This window comes from Mugil cephalus, chromosome 22 (assembly GCF_022458985.1).
Source record: "Mugil cephalus isolate CIBA_MC_2020 chromosome 22, CIBA_Mcephalus_1.1, whole genome shotgun sequence".
In the NCBI taxonomy this organism is placed as follows: domain Eukaryota; kingdom Metazoa; phylum Chordata; class Actinopteri; order Mugiliformes; family Mugilidae; genus Mugil; species Mugil cephalus.
Genome location: NC_061791.1, coordinates 14,888,693 through 14,911,214, shown reverse-complemented (window position 1 = coordinate 14,911,214; position 22,522 = coordinate 14,888,693). Strand labels below are relative to the sequence as shown.

Sequence of the window (22,522 nt, the reverse complement as noted above, 5' to 3'; positions counted from 1 at the left end):
GATTTGAGTGTTTTTCTGCAGTTCTTAAGAGCACAATCAAGCTGAAATTATTAAGTCCAAGGCCTAGCTGGCCAAGAATTTAAAAGCAAGAGTATTACCTTCCTTCCATGCCTTTCTCCATTGAGAATCCCTGCAACTTTGCAAAATGCAGAAAGACAATCCAGTACTTTATCTACAAACACTTGTGCCCTGTTTAGCCCTGTTATGCTACAATCAAGCTGTACTAAATGCTAATAGTATTATTTTTTTTAATTGTCCCCTTAAATATTTTTTTCAACACAAAGTTCAGTCATTCAATTCAAAGGTAAATACACAAAATCACATTTATTTCAGTAATATTAAAAGCTGAGATGCCGGCTTCTGGTGTTTTGCTAGTCACATTAGCTTTAGCTGTTGCTAAAAGTCTGGATTTTGTCTGCATTTAGCTACAGGCTTGCTAGAGCCTGTAGCTAAATGCTATCTATGCTATCTATCTATGCTATCTATGCGAGTTCATCAAAACAGATTTCTTTTACCTGCAGATACATTTAGTTTTGGTGTTAGCTAATGCTAGCTATCTGCTAAATATATCTTCCAACGTTAATTAAATCCAATTCAATTCAATTAACGTTATTGGCCTTCTGAATGGTCTTCTCACTGCCACGCTGAGAGGTCCTACCCTTTATCGAGCTCTTACTTCCTGTATTACTGTTGGTAGGTTAACACACAAACCATAGAAAAGCAGGGGTCCTTTAGAGAAATGCGGAAAGGCAGACGCGAGACAGCAAACAGACACATTAGCAGACATTGTTCCAATTTAAAGTTATTATGTGTGGTTATTTCCTCTGACGCATCCACACTTGTTGACTGTATGCTTTTTCATAATTCCAAGTTTCAAAGCTAGTCTACAGGTCAGTCAGAAGGCTAGCATACTGTCATTTCTGTTTTGCTCAAGATGCTTTACAAAACCCAAAGTTTGAAAATCCCAGAGCAAGGAAAAATGTCCCTTAACAGTAACTTTAATAGTTAAGAAAGAAACTTTAACTAGTTGTCTAATGATGGGATGCTATGAATGTACCTTCACAAAGTAAAACCGGATACAGTCCATTTTCTGAAACATTGGAAGGCATATAAAGGCTTGTGATAATAAATGGATAGGGTGTACTCACCGCGGTGTAGTTGTTTCATTATGCCTGTTCAGCATTTCTATCAAAAAAATAAAAAATAAATTAACACATTTGTATTATTTGTATTTTCTTGATTTTCATGTTAAAAACCTTTCTTTCTCTTTTTGTTTATTCTTTTTTTTCTTGCTTCAGTCCAGAGTTTTTCAAACAGTTCCAGTGTAACCACTGGTCCTCCAGTCCTATCAGCACTGCTGGCTGTATGACATGACCCATCGTGACATGAACACAATAGGTACAGAACTTCACAGCTCTGGAAGGGCCAGCAAAGCGGTGTTTTTGTGTCCGAAGGCAACCAGACAGCCATGGGTGTCCGTCTGATGGCGGTGGGGAATCAATAGAAACTGTTCAATGAGTAACACAGCTTCACTCAGGACCGAGCCACGGGCGCCACTAATTGCTCTTGCTTGGTTTGCAATTAGTCCGACATTCTGCCGTTAATGTGATTAGGTCACTTCTGATAAAAGCAGATTTTGGCAAACGCCTACCTTGGATGTCTGAAGACTCGGCACTCTTCCATACAGCCACACATGATTGAGTTTGATGAAATCACATGAACTTTTCTGCCTGAGAATGTGAAAGTGAGAAACAGGTTATTGATTTACGATATATTATATGGCAAGAGCTCCATCTAGCAGGGCAGGGAATTTTTCTGTCATATGAAATGCATTGTTTGTGCTGCAGGACTTACAGACACCAGAGAATAAACTGCATGCTGATTTACGTTCTCTCACTCTACAAAATGTGTTTCAGCGTTAAAGTGCCTCCACTCAGCTCCACTGCCACTACTGTATCATCTGCTGCCTAAACAGCAAACCTCCCTCTAGGCTGCACCAAAATATCGAGCCACTTAAGACCACTGAAGTATAGGGAAGTTGGGCGCATTCAAATTAGCATCCTCTTAATCACGCTACAAATGTGGAGATTAATTCGGTAAATGCACCCTTGCTCAATTTAATAACACTCAGTAGGAGTTTTGGGTCTGCGGCGTTGCTTGGTGATGCACAATTTGGGCTGTGTAATGCTGGAAGTCACATAGTGCTGTTTACTGAGTCACTGTGATTACGACTCGTCTCTTCCACACTGCAGTTTAGCATTCTCTGTCGCATTATCTCTGATTTTGCCTTTAAAGTAGCACTGACTTACGTTTTTGGTAGAACTTGCTGGCTAAGTGTGTGTTTGCTCAGTTGACCCTGAGCAACACCACCATTAGAGGATAGGTCTTCAACAGAGGGGTCTGAGGAGGTATTGCAGGCGGGTCGCAAGATTTTTGGTTGGTTGGACATTTTTTTATATATATTTTTCAAATATTTCCCCCCTACAAATTTAAATTTCTTTAAATACACATTAACACAAATCCGACATTTAGCGATACAGGAGCTGTCTCAACAGCGAACCTTCACACAGAGCGCCACACTAGCCAAGAGCTGTCAATCTAAGCCTTCTGTAGGCCCCTCCTATGTCACTGTTGAGCCAATCACGAGGCCACATACTACACTGACTCTCTCTGCTTCAGTCCTCAGGTGAAATCCCAGAGGCAGCAGTGTTAGCAGAAGAGAAGCTGACAGTGCTTTTCGCTCTCTAGAGGCCAGAATGCATCGCTTTGTTTTATTTTCTTTATATGTCAGTTTGGCCTTAAAAACATTGAAAACCTCTGCATTAGAGTACCATTGGAGTTCCATTACATGTTACATACAGCCTCATGTTTCTGGAAACCCGGCAGATAGGAGTCCAACATTTTTAGTATTTTTTAATTTCTACCATAGACTGTATATAAATTACGACATTGTGTCCCCACTTCCTTCCATCTTCCAGAGTTGTGATAAAGATATCAGTTGTTTTCATTGAAAAACTGCAGTCTTTTATGTCCTTTTCACACTTCGCAACTTCGTTCATGCCGCGGGCCAGATTTGACTCTCTGGCAGGCCGCTTTTGGCCCGCGGGCCTTATGTTTGACACCTGTGGTCTATGGTTTCCACCACTGGCTTTTTGCTCACTTTGTTTGCTTTTTGGTGTTAAGTTGTAGTTATGTGGCAGATAGTTTTGTTCTCTGGTTGGAACAGGAAGCTCGTGTGATGAGAGCAGCATAGAGTCCTTTGAAGAAAACAAGACGCTTCAGGCCATAAATCAGTTATTTGAATCACAGTGTGATAACTTCCCCGTTGCCTAAAAATACACTTAACAATACGCAATCCCTGCAAAGTCTTCTACCCATATTATATCCAGAGAACAGCGTCAGAGGAACGCAATGGTGATAAAATTATATAATGAACTGAGTGCATTAAAAGCATTTGTGTAACTGTGATTTTAATCCACGTAGTCCTTAAATGATAAATGGAACATGTGCTCTGAGACAGAGGGAATGTTTTTTCTTCTTCTTTTACTGTTATCAGCTTTCATCTCTGCGTACACAGTCACTGAGTCGCCTGCCTTTGTGATCCGGTCAAGCCCGGTGATACAGTGCACATTATTTCTTTTTTTCAAATCTGGGCCAAAACGCTCATTGTGATGCATGCTAACAAAGGCTCCTCTTTGCCATGTGTACATTTCTTTCCATTGGCAGCGAAAAGCAGGCGATCAAGTTACCTCTAATGAGGAAAGGACTTCACACCCCATTGGTTGCACTGTCTACCTGGAATCCAGGCCGCCGCAGAGCAAGCGCCGCGAAGCAGCCTCAGTGGGAAAGTCACGGTCAAACAAGAAAAGCAAACTGGCCCAGAGGAGGAACGCGCAAGTCAGCCTGGCTCATCAGCAGCATGATAAATGAATCTGTTGTTATTCTGCTTTCAGGGCGTTCAGGGGATAATTGGAAGTTGCATGACACAGACTTCCCTCGCATGAAAACACTCGGAGGGTGTTAGGTTGGAAAGGGGGATGAGGGTTAGCGAGGAACAAAATCAAGATGACGAATCACGATGAAGTGCCCGACCAGGTTGGCTAATAAAAAGAGGCACTACTTCATATGTGTGAGCTACAGCTTGTCACACAAATCAGTCAGCAGCCACCGTCCTGAGCTCAAAGGCAGGACTTGACTCCTTTAGGAGCGTAATGAAACGTGGCAGAGACACTCTGGCGGAGGTAATAGGTTTTTTTTTTTTTCTTTTTTCCCCTTTCTTTGTAGCGGTTAATTGGAAAACAGTTCAGGCTGAGATGCCTTTTTAAACCCAGTTCAAAGGCACATTTCAAAAGGCAAAAGATGTTTCCCCCGTTGTCTCTCTCCTGCAAACGGCGGCAGCAGCAGCCGCTCGGTATGTTGACGCGACGACGCAGATAGCCTCCGGGACTCAAGAGGAGCACTCAGTGCCATTGGGAGTCACTCAGGCAAATGACAGCTCCTACGGTGAAGATGATTGAAAGTGCGGACACGGGGGCTTGTGTGGTATCAGTGTTGTGTACTTTCTCAAAAATGTACAGGGGTAGTACGTTGCTACTATCTTGTTTCTACTTTGCATCTAACCGACGGCGATAAAACTGCATGCTAACCGCGCCGCCTACGTTAAAATAATTCTCCTGTCTTCTAACCTCCGTGGCGTAATGTGTCCTCGGGGTAGTTGGTCTGACTCGGTTGAACACGGAAGAAAACAATGTGCAGAGTTAAAATTGTGTTTGCACAAGCCAGCAGCAAGTGGATAATGGGCCGCTCTCTAGTTTGGAATGTAGGTCGAGCAAATCCAAGTTTGTTCTTCTTTTGGTCAGGGTGACAAGCCAAACATATTCATCTTATCTTGTCCCGCCTCAGCTGCGAGTATTACAGGGAGACTGTTCAGATCTTCACCCCAGCACCACATCGCAAACAGTCAACACAGCTTCACCTGTGCTGCTGCCTGGTTCACCTGTAACACCCGCTGAACATGCATCCCACCGTTGCTCGCCGTCTTTCTCAGCTCGGCCGCCGACCGCTCAGACATACACCGCATTAATCTAAGTGTCTGTGTCAGTTTTATGAGGAAAAAAACAAACTAACAAATTAGAACTCCACATTTGCGCCCTCTAAATACTGTAATAATTCACAGCTCAGTTCAAATACGTGTTAGCAAACAATTAGCTCGGTTTCGGGCAAATGCGGGCACGACGTAATGACATAAAGGCAGCTCCGAAATGCTTTCCATCTTGTTTCTAAATGGCTGCTGAGTTATATGTTTTAAGGAATTAGTTCACTGTGTTGAAAAATTGAGACCGCACCGAGCCAGGCAAGTTGTTTACCCCGGCTTTCAGGTTTAATGCGAAGCCAAGATAATCACTTTCTTGGGTCTAGCTCCGCGTTCCTCACACAAAGAGATATGACTCAATGTTTTCTCCTCACTTTCAACAAAAACCCTTTCATCTCTCCCTTGCCAAAAAAGGTGAATATTTGTAATAACCGGGATGCCAGGCTTCTCTCGGGGATGAACGTAAAGATCCCCATTTCCCAGCGCGCCTTTGTGTGGAGTGATATTCCGACATTCTCAGTGGCACCGCGTGACTCATTAGCCGAACTAAAAGCAGAAATGCTGCAGCGATTGTCAGATTGTCACATGGCAAATTGGTGTTTACAGGTACTCTCTCTCTGACAAACAAACTGTTTGGCTTGTGTCTCTGTGCGGCACAAAGATAATGACTTTATAATTCCGTCTGAATGAAGCGGATCACCATTTCCGTGAGGCAGATTACTTGTTGACGGTAAACCATTAAGACGGTGACTCACTGGTCCGGCGGGGGATGTTGATTCTTTCTATTTTTGAGTGAGGCCGACGCTGCAACGGACAGGCTAACTATCTCGTGTGAGAGGAGGAACAGCTGATGAGGATCTTTGAGAGCTCATGCTCCGTGATGCCGAAGGTCGTTTGGATGCAATCATCTGGCACTGCTCAAATAGGTATTAGCATTTAGACGAGAAGAACATTAGAGTGGCTTGTCTCTTCCGGGCCTCTTCGCGGGTTATCTTCAGCTGATTAGTTGCAGAAGTAGTCGCGTCATAGGTCGACGTGCACATTAGGGCTGTGAGCCTGGCAATCGGCACGAGAACCGATGGTTTCAAGTGGATTTTACATCCAATATACATCCTGAAAATGAAACTACAAACATGCTCAGTTTACTTTGGCTTCCTCTCAACACATTTTCTCCTCTTTCTTTTTGCAGCTTTGGTGGTGAGATTTCTGACCAGACGCTTCATCTGGGAGTACGATCCAACGCTTGGTAAGAAAGATTTCTCAAAACTCTTCGTAGTAGCATTCAATACTATATTCTACTACCCTCGTCAGAGCTAAAGTGATGGAAAATGCTTACGTTACGACTGGAAAGCACAATCTCGCAGCTATGAAAACCTCCTGCTGCCTCTAAAGTTCAGTAATTAACATGTCAAATAAAAAGTGTAACGGACATTCTCCTTGCACGATCCGCGCGCAGCCTCCTTTATTCTCTCCACGCGACTCGAGTGAGCAGACGGTGCATGTGCCGCGAAAACCAGTTCTTTGTGAGCAGGTTCACCCTTACTGGCAGCCTTATACGTTCTAACTAAAAAAAACTAAAAAACTACAAGAACGAACAGATGACATGGCCAATAATAAATAGTCCCAAATTATCTGAGAAATCACTCTGCCTGGAATGGGAATTCAACGGGCTCCAGCTTCAGGTTAATCCCTTGGCGCTTGGCACACCTCAGGAATAATCACTGCAGTCTGTAGCTGCTAGCTAACTAAAAATCAGCCTTTTAAGGGAGCTGCGTGTTTTTCTGTGCAGTGATCCTCATAATGATACAATAATCAGTGTAAGTAGCGGACCAATAAATCAGGTTAAACCCACAGAAACCTCAAATTAGCCTGTAGCGCATTAGCCTGACCCTGTGACCTCCCAGAATCTCGATTCAGATAATATTTAAAGTATGTCACAACCATTAGATGCCTTTGTAGTTCATACAACTACACTTTTGTGCTAAGCTAACAGGCTGCCGACAGTAATTGTCATATGTGGCGTACAGGTAGAGCAACATCAGTATTCTAATGTAAAAGAAGCAGTTTTCCTTTGTATGCAATATAGATATAATTATCTTGTCTATGGAGTAAAAAAGGTGCCTGAAAATGACAGAAAATCTGAATTTAAAAATATAAATATAAAGAATAATGATTCACACTGGTTGAACGCATTGCAGCTTCCCTCCTCCCTCATCATCTTTTGCATAACATAGAACTGGCCCCTTTCATACGTGGACGCTGATTGAACCAATTCATCGCGCCCTAATTATAGGGCACACAGCGTCTCCTGTGTACCGCGCTTTTCATTTCCCGGCACAATGCGGAGGACCGGTGCCTCTCGATTGTTCGCGTCGTGCTCTCTTCAATAGCCTGTCTGTTTATGGTGAAATCATGAGCGTCGGGAGGCGTGACCAGCATAGCCCACCGCGCTGGGGAGCATGTGTAATCGATGTAAATGTAACGGCATGGATGATTGCAGATGTATTGCTTTCGTGCCATCTGCGTCACATCACGTCTCGGAGGTTGTTGAGATGTTTCAATAGGAACGTTGTAAATTTGGAGGTGATTGATTTGGACAGAGCTCAGGGGCCGGGTATGAACAGAAATAAGTAGAATTTTTGCCCAAGTTGTCTTTTTTTTGTAATCATACTAAATATCTCCTCCTTGACTACCGCCTGAGTCGCCGTCTCGGCATCGCCACAGCTTGAAGTCCTGCGTAATGTGAACTACAGCAGCATTAAAGGGTACCTGTGAACAATCAGACTGCCCACGTCAAATTACCCGCAAAGTGGTAAGAGCGTTATCAAAACGCTGTTGTGGCCACACCTGCTGACGGGGAGGAGGGTGTACGTGCGAGAGCGTTAGCCTTAGAAAAATGGGATTACTGGCAGAGGGTGGGCCGCACTTCATCCGTCTCAATAAGCCTTCCAGCGGCTACGGCTCACCGTTCATCTCCATTTATTATCCACCTATTTATTTGCACGGGGCTTATAAACAAGCTCGGATGTTCTTTCCGGCAATGAATGATCGCCGTTGCCTGTTGTCAACATGGTAACAGGCAATTATGAGAGTTTGGTCTCGTTTCATTCAAACCTCAGTACAAAGCAGATGATTAAGCGCACACTCGACCATAGTTTGCTGCAAGCAGAGGTGGAATAGATGAACTGATGCGAACTGATCTAATAAGATATATACTGCATGTTTACACTATTATTTAAATAGCTTAATATTGAATGCAAAATGATAATAATAGAGTATATTTATAAGTAGCACTAGGTCAAGTTTAATATAGTAGGTAGGGGGTCACTACTTAATCTCTTCGTCATTTTGGAGGTTCTTGGTCCGAAAACCGTTGAAGACCCCTGCCCTAAAATATCAGGAATAATGTAATGTTGAAATATGAGATTTTCCACACCTGTATCCATGACCGTGAATTTCGTCAATAGAGAAAACCTTTAGAAACAAACCCATGTTTTCATCGAACTGCCGTCATTAAAACTCGATCAATACGTTTTCTGGTTAACACAGAGTCAAGATCAAGGGTTGACGTTGTTCACAGGTTGTTTAGAGGTGCAGATACTTTCCCATTCAGCCGAGTTAAAAAAATAAAAATTAAAAAGATTGTGCCACCCCTCTCATCAGCTCTAATTAGTCCACTCTGTGGATGCATTTCTACCCCACATCACTGGAACATACCTCGAACCTTTTTTGGCATTTCTGTGCAAGAACGTTATTTGCTGACAGTAAATCAAGGTATAAATGCGTAGTTTTATTTGCTGCCGACAACATTGTTTCAGAGCCAGAGACGAGCGGTTGACCAACCCCCATCTGTTCTGCTTAAGCGCTAGCGCCGCAGGATCGTTATTTCTGACGTCTAGGTAACGGCTAAAATAAATAAAAGAAAGAAATCCTGGCTGTTCTCCGCTTCCATAACAGCCATACCTATACAGTGAGCTAACACGAGGCAATATTTGCTCGGTTTGGTTGGTTGATTTATCGGTTGTTAAACTTGTGAGTGGAGATGTCTTACAGTTTATATTTACAATGTCACTGACTGGCTAAAAAAGCAGCCAGTCACAATCCATCCTCACATTTTCAGCTTTCATTGAAGGGCGGCTTTCATTCTGTTTAGTATTATTAAACCTTTATTTGTACGTCCGTCTGTTGGCTCTGCACGCCTTTCACTGGTGCTGGCAGATGCTGCGAGTGCGCGCAGATAACACACGGCCGCAAGCTGGGTCTCATCCCCCGCGGCGCGACGGGGAATGGTAGCTGTTCAGGCTGCACGCGGCCACAGCCTACGAGCAGTAATTGTTTCTGTCTGTGTACACCGTCCAGTTATAGCGCCCGTCACTGTGTGAGCTTTGGCTCGCGCGAAAAAGAGCGTGCTGCTCTGACTGTGGTGTGACATTACAACAACATGAAGAATGCACGAACATTTTGGAAATACAATACAGGGACTTTTTTAAAAAAAAAAAAAAAAAATGTTATGAGCAGACTGTGGAAGCAGGCGCTGCCAAGCCTTACCAACGAACTGGATTTTTTCCGACCCATTTTGACACTTTTTTGAATCCGCGCTGACACTCTCTCTTTCTGCCTTTGCCAGCCTTCGGGGAGTGAGGGGTTTTATTTTATGTTATGAGAGGTGAATTGACCGCTGTGAGGAAATGACTGCATTTTTCGTTTCTTTCCAAGACCTCTGGAGAGGATGGTGGGGCCGGTTAAATCATTTCAACCCTGTCAGTGCATTTAGCCACGAATACACCAGGGGGTGATGGTGGTGGTGGTGGTGGTGGTGGTGGACGGGGACAGATGGGGTACTGTTGCAGCTGACAGAGTGATGGCTCCCAAAATAGGCCGTCCCACGAGTCGCAGTGTGAGACTCTGGTTCTCTCCGGAGACGCTCCCCATGCCTCCAGCCAAACAGATGTACGGGCTACTTCCGCCTCTGGCTCTCTGTTGCGTTTCATTTGCGTCAAAGGACGCAGTTTATCCCCCAGGAGAGGGGAGTGCACCTGGGACGCAGCGGGGTGGGCGCGCACGACCTGCCGTTTTAAACCCCCCTGTCACTGAGAATGTGGAGATTTTTCTGACATCTGAGACCTTCTGCATCGTTATGAATAGGCTCGAGGTTCTGAGTTCATCACTTAATTAACAACAACTAATTCCATATTCACACGGTTCACAAGGAAAGCAGACTTTTACCATCTGATGGTTCGCATTCTACAGGTTTATTGTCATAGCCAAGTCTATAGTCAAGTAACCAGCAGTTTGCAAGGACCCTAAGATCAAGATGTTATCCAACCAGATGCTACTATTAAAAGAACTTTGTATAAACATAAACATGAAAATAATATATATTGGATTAGTAACTAACATTATGTCCAGTGTGGCCCAATTGGGAGGTTTTGAATTTTATTTTCCGGCTAAAAGATGAGCGAGCTAACAATGTTTGGGCTGATTTGGGCAAATTTTTTCTAAATGCTCCTGCTTGAGAGCACATGACTGTGCATTACCGGTGCCTCTTTCCAAAGAGTTGAAAAGCACTCCATCTCAAGGGAGCAGGTCTGACTGATGTCGACATTGGTGGGGACACAAAAGTTCTCCAAGATGATCATAGTCAGAGAAAAAATAAACAGAAATCAACATTTTTTCATTCATAGCTGAATGGAGGATACAAGAATTCAGTGTGTGTTGCAGTGTTATAGGTTAAAGCAACTAACGAAAAGACAAGGAGGCAACTTCGAGGAATACACTAGGGCAGGGGTCGGCAACCTCCAACACTCAAAGAGCCATTTGGATCCGTTTCCCACCGAAAAGAAAACACTGGGAGCCACAAAACCCCTTTGACATCTAAAATGAAGATAACACTGCATATATCGTTTTTACCTCTATACTAGGCCCATAGTGTGTTGCATTTATGAAATGAAAGAACTGCAGAGTAAATGAAATTGCATTTATGTAACATAACAGGGATTTATCCGTGGTTAGCTTACCTGGGGTCGAAAAGTCCGATAAATAGCGGACTGGACCTGCCGGGGGGGTGTCGCACGTCGGCAGTTGTGACGTATATGTTGAGCGACAAAAAATTAAATACATTTTATTTTAATGTTAAAAGATCACCATTAATTCAAATTTAGAATTATATTTAAAAAACTAACGCACTAAAATAAAAATACATTTGAATTAAATACTCGATAGCAACTACTAAATGTGTTGCAATGCACTGTGGGAGTTCAGTGTTTTTTGATGTTACAACCGTGAGTGTGGTGTGGCATTCAGTGTCATTCAGTTGTTGTGTAGCTCTCGCTCGTTCACTGATGAGTGACTAGTTGCCGCTATTCTGAGGCAGTTAGTTAGCGTAAAAAAGTGAGCGGCTTTGATCAGTGTCCTTGCTCCGCACCGCTCGCCACAGAGAATCGCAACAGAGGAACGAAAGAGCCGCATGCGGCTCCGGAGCCGCGGGTTGCCGACCCATGTACTAGCGGCATGAATGAAGTAACCTTTGAACAAGCACATTAGTGTCCACTGGTTTCCAGCCTCCCCTTCTGCTTCTCTACTGTCTATCTAATGACAAAAATATGTTGATGCATGACAAATGAAAACAGATTAGGGACACAGTGATCATCGAGTTTGGTGGTACAGTTATTGCCTGAGCAAAATAGGCTTTTACTTTCACACAATTATTACATGGAATTTATCCCCCCCCCCCAAAACGTGTGGGGGAAAATACAATAAACCCTCAGAGTCTAGATGCTCATTTAAACAGTTGCTCTCTTCCGCACAAATAAATGAAAATGAATAGTAGTAAAAATAACTTTAAAAAAGTCTATCTCTTTGGTATTAAATATGGTCTTTTATACAATATCTGTATTGTTGAGCCTCTACTGGAACACAAATGGAACACAAAACACAAATGTAAATCTAAGTGACACCACTGATATTAAAATCCGTCCAGCTGACGTGACCCAGGCGGAACAAACGCCTGCCGCCTCCTGTCCAACTAGCAGCAGGTTGCAAGTAGTTACAAGCAGATGGAGTGACAGTGGGGACAGCCAATCACATGTTAGCTGGAAACCAGGAGAGCCAATCGGAGAGTGATACTTAGGTTAGAGGCGGGATTACTAGCAGAGACTGACTGTTAACCCTTTGTGCGTCGTAATTAGTAACTTAACACTATGGGCAGTGGTTGTATTGGTAGTGGTGACCCAGTAATGGCCGGATATACCGTCCCTACCCAATTCTACGCCCCTGCTCCATCTGTCTATGAGTGGACACCATCAAACGACTTCATAGTTGCCAAATGTGAATAGTTTTGATGGTTGGCTGCTGCAATTTGTTGCTGTATGACTTATGCTAACCTGGGAGGTTAAAGTAATATGTAAAATATCAACCTAATATTTTGTTATTCCATTGTACAAGCCCAACACAGACAAAAGCTTTCACCTTCTCAAGTTTTTTCAGGACTATATTCCCCCAACAAATCTATACAAAACCTACGCCATAGTGGGCAACTACAGTGTAAGCTAGTCAGCTGTGTCACACAATGTGACTGGAACTGAGCAGCACATGTCAAAGTTAAAAGTCGTCGGTCAACATTTCCTTTCACTGAAACCACAGAATGCTACACAGAAAATAGCTAAGACATCTGAGCAGAGGGTCTGCAGGAGGCTGTCAAGGGAGAGCGCTGTGTGTTTCCAGGTTTCCAGAACCAACCCCCTCTTCATCATCAGTCTGCTCACTTTTAGAATCAGAATATTAATATTACAAAGGAAATATTAATTGACTTCTTGTGCTGGAATAAAACAAAACATTTCAAATATTTTCCCTTTTCAAAAGAACCATGTGTCAAGGAGAAGTAGCAGAGCAGGTGGGACATCAGTCATCGTCTGAACGTAATAGTCAGATTGAATTCATAAAAAAGTCATTAAGAAGGAGCCAGATCAAACTCTCTGGTAAAGAGGATTGCAAAACCCAGCAGAGGGATTCAGGGTGTCCAGAGCTCACTGTGAGGTCTTTACACAGATGGGATTATTTTACAAGGGGGCAATTCAGGCAGATAACTCATGCGCTGTCTTCTGGTGGTGGAATGAAAGTTCACAGTTCACACCTGTCTTCTCGTGGCAGGAATAAGAAGCCCTTATCTTGTTTTTCAAAGCAGAGGTGAAGCACAGATTGTTTCAGGTCATCGCAGTCATCAGCCCTGCAACCAGGAGGGTCTTGGACATGCTAGAGGAAAAGCACCTGGCTCCAAAATGTGGGATAATGATTTAACGGAAGAAGAGTCGGGAGAAATGAAAACGTGATTTCCTTTTGCAGTCAGTGGTGTCTGACTGAGACGGACATGCAGAAACCAGCGTGTCTTCTTTCTTTGACCTGAAAGACGGCTCCTTCTTATTTCAGAGATGGGCATAGGACGAAGGTCCACAAATGCAATTTACTGGCCAGTCAGTTTTACGGTGCAGAAGATATACTGAAGCAATTACATGAGTCATTTATATGCTGTGCCCAGAGCATATTTTCAATATTAAAGAGGATTAGACAGGAAGCAGTGGTATAATAGAAAAAAGTCTTACGCACGCAGTAATGATCAGTTTTATGTGTAATATTCAAAAGAACTGCACTTTTCATCTGCCATCTTTCATTGTAATTGTGTGCTTCAGTAACACATTAAAATAAGTTCTACAAATGATGACTCACACTGCACTGAATTTGTTAAATGTAAGAAGTATCTCTTTGTAATTTGTGCCTTACAGAGTCAACATATCGCCACCAAGCCAATATTGATGATGAGGTCGTCACCATGGAGATTCTGGACACTGCGGGGCAGGTGAGGCCATGATGCAACTCACATCCATCATCAGTCGTCCCATAAAAACAGTAATCCTTTACACAATGAGTCTGAGTTATGATGATTCCATAGTTCTCTCGCTTGTTTCAAAGTAGAAAAAGAAACATTTCACCTGCTGATAAAGGAGTTAGCGTTTCAAGTTTGATATACCGGAACCGCAAGTTAAAAAGAAGCCAAATTTCAACAATCCGTTTTTTTCCTAAATGGTGGCTGCCAGTGGGTACACAGCTTAACGGAGGCTGTTTTGCACGATGGTGACGTTTAACACTTGCATGTACGGAGACTCTGAGTGGTCAAAAAGGTTTAGGCGGATGCAGAAAAACTCATAAAACAGAACCTTAGCTGTAATACGATTGAATTGAGTATTATGCAACAGTTTTGAAAGATAAATAAAAACTCCTTAGTTTGCCAACTTATTTATTCATTCATTTTCTGTAACCGCTTGGAAGTTGGGGTGGGCGTGGGGGGAGGTGCTGGGTGAGAGGGAAGGTTACACAATAGAGAGGTAAATAGAAGAGATAAATTTGTAATGGCAATTTGTAGCAGAGGAAGGAAAAGAACTTCAAGAACAGAAGACTATCCTGATATTATTCCTCCCAAGTCTTTTTGCATTATGCGGTTTAGAGAAGAAAACATTTTAATTCACAAAAAAAAAGTAATTTTGTGTATCTGCACTTGTTCCTGATGCTAAAAAAACTGTCCGCATTGTCATCCTCCCACTGCTGCCTTTCGTGGAGATATTCGAAGAATTGTTGAAGTGGATACGAGAATGAATGGCACATAAAGACGGTAATTTCCTGCAGTCTAACAGGAGCGTTGCCAGGTTCTGACCATGAGGGAGAGCTTGCGTAAGTCCTAGGCCTGGAGATAAATGTGCTGCAGTACTGCGTAGGTGTTCTGCTGGCGGCTGATTTCCCCAGCGACACCTCAGCCAAGTCATCTCTCTCTCATTACATTGTAGTCTATTTTCAGCTGACATTAGGATGAGGTCTGAATGTTTCCAGACGTGGCTGCAGTAGATGTCAGGCCTCTCCTGATTGTATCAAAGCATTGTGCTAACTGCAGAGATTTTAGGTGGGGTGAAGTCTTCCTGATTGCTCATAAATTCCAGGTTCAAATGTCGGTCAGGTACACAAACGTCAAGCTTTCTCATCTGTCATCATCTTAGGATACCTACGTGATGTGAATCCAGCCTAAGCCTTCCCTTAGTCAAGTTATGATTTCAAGTCTGCCACACGACCAGTCGGGTCCTGTTACAACTGAACAGACTGTTTCTGCCTTGACGTGATCAAATTAGGAGCACATGCTTGCACGCTTGACTGCATGCATTCCTTAGACGGCCATAGATTTAATTTAGACCTAAGAAGGTGTGGGAGAGCGCAGGGAGAAAGTCTGGGACTGAACAGAAATCCTTTTTTTTTTTTTTTTTTACATGTTTTACATGTGCAAATTTAAATGTGTTTCACATTTTTATACAAAATTATGTATGCAGAGACTGAAAATGCTGACACGTTTATGTCCAAAAATGTGTGTTCGACACTACACGATATGTTATGATACGATATGGTACGGTACGGTACGATACAATAACGATGCAACACTACAAGATGTGATGCGATACGATACGATACGATACGATACGATACGATACGATACGATACGATACGATACGATACGATACGACACGACACGACACGACACGACACGAAAACATCCCGATACAACACGACACGACATACTTTACAATACCTAACCTAATGTGGAACCCCCAGAGCATGCATAAAGGCAGGGTGGCACGCATATGGAGGGACCCATCTACTTGAGGCAGGCTGAGTAGAGACAGAAAAAGAGAGAGGAGAGAGCAGCGGTAACCATTTATCTGTCATAGCTACACAGATCTGTCTACAGCATACACGTTGAATCTGATCGTGATACAAATAGAAGATATAGCTGGTGCTGACGGAATAGCTGATGCATGCTACATGACAGCTATAATAAAGCTCTTAGTGACAGCAGTTGTATCTGAAGAATAGTTGAAGTGGATGTGAGAATGAATGGAGGTACTCGAAGATGGTAATTTGATAATTTACTTAAGTGTAAAAGGGGCATTGCCTGCTTCTGACCATGAGGGAGAGCTTGCATAAGCCCAAGGACTTACACAAGCTGGTAAATACAGCCAAAAGGCAGTTAGTTTGGTGTAAAAGCTGTGAACAATGGACAGGTGGCATAGCTTTGTTCAAAGCCCATAGACAAGGAATAGTTGGCACATAAACCCCTTTAACATTGTCTTAACATACGAAGAGTAGCATTTTAGTCCATTCAATTGTATACAAAGCAAGACTAGCTTTTCAACCAGCTGGTATAAGAACTTGCCAGTGGTATCAATCTCCTCTTCAAAAGGAGTGTCAAACTATTCATTGATGAATATTTAAATTACCATATTTCTTGCCTTCATCTCAGGAGGACATCCAGCAGAAAGAGGGTCACATGCGTTGGGGTGACGGATTTGTCATTGTGTACGACATCACTGACCGGGGAAGCTTCGAGGAGGTGGCGCCGCTCCGAAGTCTCCTAGAGGAGGTGAAGAAGCCAAAGAATGTCCCCCTGGTTCTGGTGGGCAACAAGTCTGACCTGGACCACGTCCGGCAGGTCGGGACAGAGGAAGGAGAGCGCCTGGCCGCGGAAATGGCATGTGCCTTCTACGAATGTTCAGCCTGTGCCGATGAGGGTGGCGCCGTGGCCGAGGCTTTCCACGAGCTCTGCCGAGAGGTGAGACGCCGCAAAGCCGTCCAGGGCAAGGCCAGACGCCGCAGCTCAACCACCCATGTCAAACAGGCCATCAACAAGATGCTGACCAAGATCAGCAGCTAGGAACGAGCCACGCTACCGTGTAAGAACAAAAAAACGTAAAGCTTACTCATAAAATGTGTTGGACAATTATTGTTTGTAAAACGGACCAAATATGACCGATTTTATGTTGAACTCATTCTTTTGTGATTCTCTGATCCTCCTTCCCCTTGGCCCGAGTGCAGTGTCTCTTTCATCGGGAAGATGTTAATGATATTTGGGACACTTGACGAATGATATCTTACAGAAACCTCAGTGGATCAGAACAATTCTGGATACCATTGACCTTCTTGTATACTTTTATCCAACTTTCTCTCTCACCTTATCAATAAGGCAAAGGAAAGTCCGAAAACGATGCATGCAAGCTGTCCCAATACGCATGCAGGAAATCCAAGAATTTAATGATATTGCACAGGAAGACTTTTGATTTTGTTCCTTCTATCTTGTCTGTAGAGGGATATTGTAATGTGCTTTGGCGAATGTGTCTAACTGTTCTGTCAGCAGTGGTCAAAGAAAATTCAGATCAGATCAGAGAACTACTGTTAGTGTAAGGTAGATATACCGTGGTTCATCCATGTCAGTTCTAGGCAGATCCAAGAATTGTCGATGTCTGTCCTGAAAGCAAATCTTGTGACGAAGTCCACTATGTATTGTTGACGTTAGCTGTTCTGGAACGGACTGTCAGGCTTCCCAGGGCACATGGAACTCGAGATCTTTTCCTTGAGGAACCAAAGCACAGGTTCTCTAAACACACAAAGGGAAGCAATCTTACATTCTACAGATGTACATGTATGGCTGTAATAATAATACTGTCAACTGCAGCAAGTATGACTTAGTGTATAGCCATAAGCACTTATGTGTCTTGGAAATGTACAAAACCCAAAGATGTCTACAGTAGAAGATACTGTAATTGTTCAAATGTGATATATATATGTGTCGATCAAAACAATCAGCTGTGCACCTGTAAATAAAATGGATATATCCCACCAGTTCTTCTCTTAACGAATTCATGGGTGCATGATATTCAAAAAAAAGAAGCTCTTAATGGCATTAAGTTTGACAACATAATCACTATGATACAGGCACCTTCACTGCACCAGGAGACAGATCATCAAATGTTACTTTCACATAGTCATATTCTCCAGATGGGTTAGAGCGATGTAACCTGTGTGCTCTTGAAACTCAGTTGCAGCCTTGGGTTCATCTGTCTTTCTTAGGAAATATGCTGCTGTTTTATAGAGGTGTTGAAGCTGAACTCATGCCTTTTCCTTTTATGTGACTGAACAGTAATCAAACACTCACTATCAACTGTCAGAGAAAAACCCAACTGCACACCCAAATACTGCCACATCAAAAAAAAAAAAAAAAAAAAAAAACTGAAGTGAGCCATTGCATGCCACAAGGCTAATGTAGCACAGACCTAGGTCCAAGGAATTACAGAGCTACAGATTTGTTCCTTCTGTCATATTTCAGTCAAAAATATTGTTCTTCTCGACATAACAGGGAGAGTTTGACAAACAAAACACATATGTTGCTGCATTTTGTTTTAACAACACCTGACAGTACAGATATTGAGTGTGGACATTTCACAAACATGTTAGATAGACTTTGACGGGCAGACACTGAAGAGCAATGGTTTCACAGTGATGAGTCCCTACCAGTGATGGTGGATAGGGACAGGAAACGTAGAGTCTAGACGCTGATGGTGGTGGAGAAGCAGATGAAGTTGTCTGAAGGAGACCTCTGATGAAGAGTTTTAGGATGACCAGGGACAGGCAGAGATGGGAAGGCAGATTTCTCAATAGACTGCCTGCAGACAGAGTGACGGAATGAGGGGGAGGGAAAGCATGTGGAAATTGAGGACGTACTGTTTTTGACATCTTGGGAAATAGAAAAGATAAGGAAGTAGAGTGATAGTCACATTAGCCAGAGGGCGACAGATCGTCTGGGGTCAGGTGACTGAACTTTCACCAAAGTTTCATAAACACAATCCACTAAGAATCACAGTCTTTTTATGCACGATTTTGAATCAGGTTTACAAATGCCAACAACAGCGAAAATACCCCCCAAAACAAACAAAAAAACAACAACAAAAACATCTGTTTTGCGTTTTTAGTAGTATGGCTCTGTAGGGCTTCTGTATTTAAAATATGCATATGTGGAAAGTCTAAGGCAGGGAGAGCAGCAGCAATGACTTTGTAGGATACAACTGAACTATGATTACAATAACGGACCATACACAGTCTAATACAGAAAAAAAGACAATGCCACTCTTCACCCCATCAATCATTAGTAGTTACTTTTTATCAACATTGGGTGGATTTGACTCTCACAATATAGTTATTTCTTTAAGGCCTAGATTAAAATTATTTTTAATTTGTTTCCCATTTACATGCACAATAGTAGCCAAGTAAATCAAAGTCAATGGTTAACCACTTCCAACAGTGCGTCTCTAAACACCCCCTGTTACTTCAGATGGATTCCAGGCTCAGTGAGAGAACACACGAGAGGCTTTATTTGGGTGAAGCACAAAGGTGTGATCCAGCTATCTGGCAGAGAATAACTGGTGATAAAAATCTCATAATAACCAGTGAAGGGAACAATGAAGCCAACGAGGCAGAGAAAATGGCAATTTCAGGTTTCCCCATTGCTATGGTTTACAGAGCTTCTGAGATCAATGTTCATCTGATTCGACTCTAAACACTTCTATCTTAACTAATGAAGTTATATAACTCAGCTTCAAGAAGCCCACGCCTTAAACATCCAATTATACATACTTGCCTATATGCGTGTCTAACCTCCAATCTCCTTAACCTGGTCAAAATCAACGTCTTTGTACCTAGTGAGTTATGGTCATATTAGTGAAGTTAAAGTGAAAGAGGGGATGATCTTGCTGTGTGAAACATGATATAAGTTGATGATTTTTAGCAAAGCATGGAGAGTAAAAATAATTTCTCCCCTTCAAATGTTGTTTTCTTTAGCAAAATTTAACAAGATTATGCTGATCATTTCAGTTTTCCTTCACCTTTGTCACATCAAGTATTATCTGGTAACCTTGCCTAATTAGCCAAGTAATCAGTAATCAGTAATGCTTACCTTTAAATGTATCAAAGCAATTCTTGCTTTGATACATTTAAAGGTAATATAATAAATGTGCTAGTGATTAGCACTGATTCCTCACAGAAAGAAGATTCTGGGTTCAAACCCATGGGCCTAACCTTATCCTAACCCTAACCGTAACCCTAGCCGTAACCCTAACCCAGTGGCTGCATTGGTTTTCTGCAGGTGTTCTGGTTTCTTCCCACGATCCAAAGACATGCGTCTTTGGGTTAACTGATAATACTACACTGGCTGCAGTTTTTTTTTCAATCAGTGTAATACTGGACATCATTGTAGTGAAGAAGGGGTCGCTAACATTTCCATTGCATTTAACTCAGTCTTGGGTATATGTAGCAGATGCAGCAAACACTTACATTAACCTAAAAAACCTAGTTTTTATCTAGCTCAGAGGAAGTTTGATCATATGGACATCAACCTGGTGGGTCCCCTTCCATCTGCCATGATTTCACCCACCGCCTCACCACGGTGGACTAGATCATCCCGAGTCATTCGTCAATCACTGACACACCATCTGGCCTCTCTTTTGACTGGGCCTCACAGTTTAGGCCGAAACTCTGGAAAATTGTCAGGGCTGATGCTCCAGTTCTCTACCAATTGCCACCAGCAGGCCAACTGCTTATTTGCTCAATGAAGTCTGCTCTCAGGGTCAGTCTCAAGGGAACTCCTGGTTCAACAGGCTCCCTTGAGGCTCCCTTGAGGCTCCCATGAGGCTGTGTACTACGTGTTAGTGATAGAAATAAAAGGAGACACTGCCTGCACCTGCTCTGCTGGAATTACTACACAGTACACATTTAATATTTGTGAAGTCAATATTGTGTCAAATAATGAGTTATTCTGACAAAACTAGAGCAAGATACAACATCTGGAAGATTGGCTGCTTTTCACTTTTCCCGTCAAATAAGAAATCCAAAGCTGTGGAAGAGATTTAGTGTGCTCTAGACAACACTGATCCATCTTCTTTGAAATCCTGTAGTATAGAACTGGCTTGTGTGCAGTTTGCGAAAGTATTTCATGGATTATGGATGAAATCTTCCCTATCTTAATCAGGAGACTAGCTCAGTGTTGTGGAATCTTAGGCGTGGAGATTTGTCCTTTTTTTTTTTTTTTGTATTTGTCCAAAGCTGAGTTTAGTTGTTCATCCTTGACCTTGGAAGCTGCAGCTCGCTCTTTCTGAGCAATCGCTTTATCCGCTGATGAAGATCATGTGATAGGAGATAGATAGAGATTGTTTTGTCATTTATCATAGCTGTGTTTATTATTAACTGTCTTCCAGTGTGTTGTAAAAAAATATATATATATTCAGCAAGCTCTCTTGGAAAGACACTCAGTGTTGATGCTGCTAATATTTCTGGAGCGAGAAAAACGCCCGTAGAGCGAAAATAATTGCCATATCCTTGCAGATGCTGATGTCCCCATACATCCTGTTTAGATATGCAATCAGGGGGAAAATGAGTGGAATAACAGAATGACTGAGAAACAAACACTGCAGCTAATAAGTGATCGTAGATGACCAGAGACCAATCACAATAGTCAGTAAGTGATTCGGGATGTTCAAACGTACCCTGTGTTTATTTTTAAGAACTTATTTGGCAGCAGACACGTTCTTGAGATCTACTTGATGAAATTTTCCTTTGTGAGGCGGAGGAAGGTTGAAAAAACAGAACGGAAAGCACGATATCTTCATAGCAGAGGAAATGAAAGACGTGCAAAGAGAGGCAACGTTCCCTCTGTAAACACGCTGGTTCTCCGGAGCTCTTCTTTCCTCTTCTGTCCAATCCCTTACAAATAACACATACTTCTTCCCTGAGTGGGCTGGTAATGCACTGACACGATGTTTAAGTTAGACTTGAGGAGTTTATTTCCAAAGCATGGCTGCATCAGAGCAAGAAAAACTTCCTCGCCTCAGGTTCATCACTCTTTTGAATGTTATGGGGTATCCAGTTTGGGAAAATGTTGATTTCACACGGAATAATGAGCTCACGAAAGGTTTGGGTCATAACCAATCACATGTGAGTACGTTGGGTATCAAGAATATACGTCTAAGTACTGACCAATGGACCAGAATCAGGCTGCCAAACATGATAGGAAAAAAAACCTGTAATAACAAACATATAACATAGACTTTTTGATTGGTTATAATATATTCAGAGAAATAATGCCAGAACAGTAAAAGAATAAGAGTAGTGGACAGACCTTTCTTATGGTTTTTCTCTGTGTTGAGAATGTCACCTGTCTTCAAGTTGTTCAAGTGTCTGCATTAGAAGCTCACCTGTAAGTGTTTGTTGATGCCAAGTGGACAAGAACAACAAAATATATTTGGATGAAAGTGCGATTGCGATATAAATGTAGTTTATAGCATAGGTTTTCATCAGGGGGTCCGTGACCCCCTAAGGGGTCTGTTGAAATATTGCAGGGGGGGGGTCACAAAATCTTTAGTTGATTAGACATTTATTATACATTTTTTTTTTAATTTTCCCCCCACAGTTTTCTGGCACGGCCATCCTACTGCTGCACATGTTTGAAATGAAAAAAATAATATATTGCATCTGTGTATTATTTCAATAGCTTAATATTGAATGCAGAATAATAAC

The 22,522-nt window shown here is 42.4% G+C and overlaps 1 protein-coding gene and 1 long non-coding RNA gene across 2 annotated transcripts in view; one reads left to right on the top strand and one right to left on the bottom strand.

Annotated features, from left to right (window-relative positions):
* LOC125000148 overlaps positions 1 to 11,219 on the bottom strand; it is a 30,548-nt gene extending 19,329 nt beyond the window's left edge. The window contains exons 1-3 of the long non-coding RNA XR_007111277.1: positions 11,110 to 11,219; positions 1,652 to 1,730; positions 1,149 to 1,185 (exon numbers count right to left, since the gene is read on the bottom strand). This is a non-coding gene — a long non-coding RNA (uncharacterized LOC125000148). The remainder of the gene's footprint in view (positions 1 to 1,148; positions 1,186 to 1,651; positions 1,731 to 11,109) is intronic.
* rerg (RAS-like, estrogen-regulated, growth inhibitor) overlaps positions 1 to 17,800 on the top strand; it is a 43,171-nt gene extending 25,371 nt beyond the window's left edge. The window contains exons 3-5 of the mRNA XM_047575542.1: positions 6,282 to 6,338; positions 13,870 to 13,943; positions 16,425 to 17,800. Coding sequence (XP_047431498.1) covers positions 6,282 to 6,338; positions 13,870 to 13,943; positions 16,425 to 16,835 — 542 coding nt within the window. The 3' untranslated portion in view covers positions 16,836 to 17,800. The remainder of the gene's footprint in view (positions 1 to 6,281; positions 6,339 to 13,869; positions 13,944 to 16,424) is intronic.
* Positions 17,801 to 22,522: the final 4,722 nt, after the last annotated feature.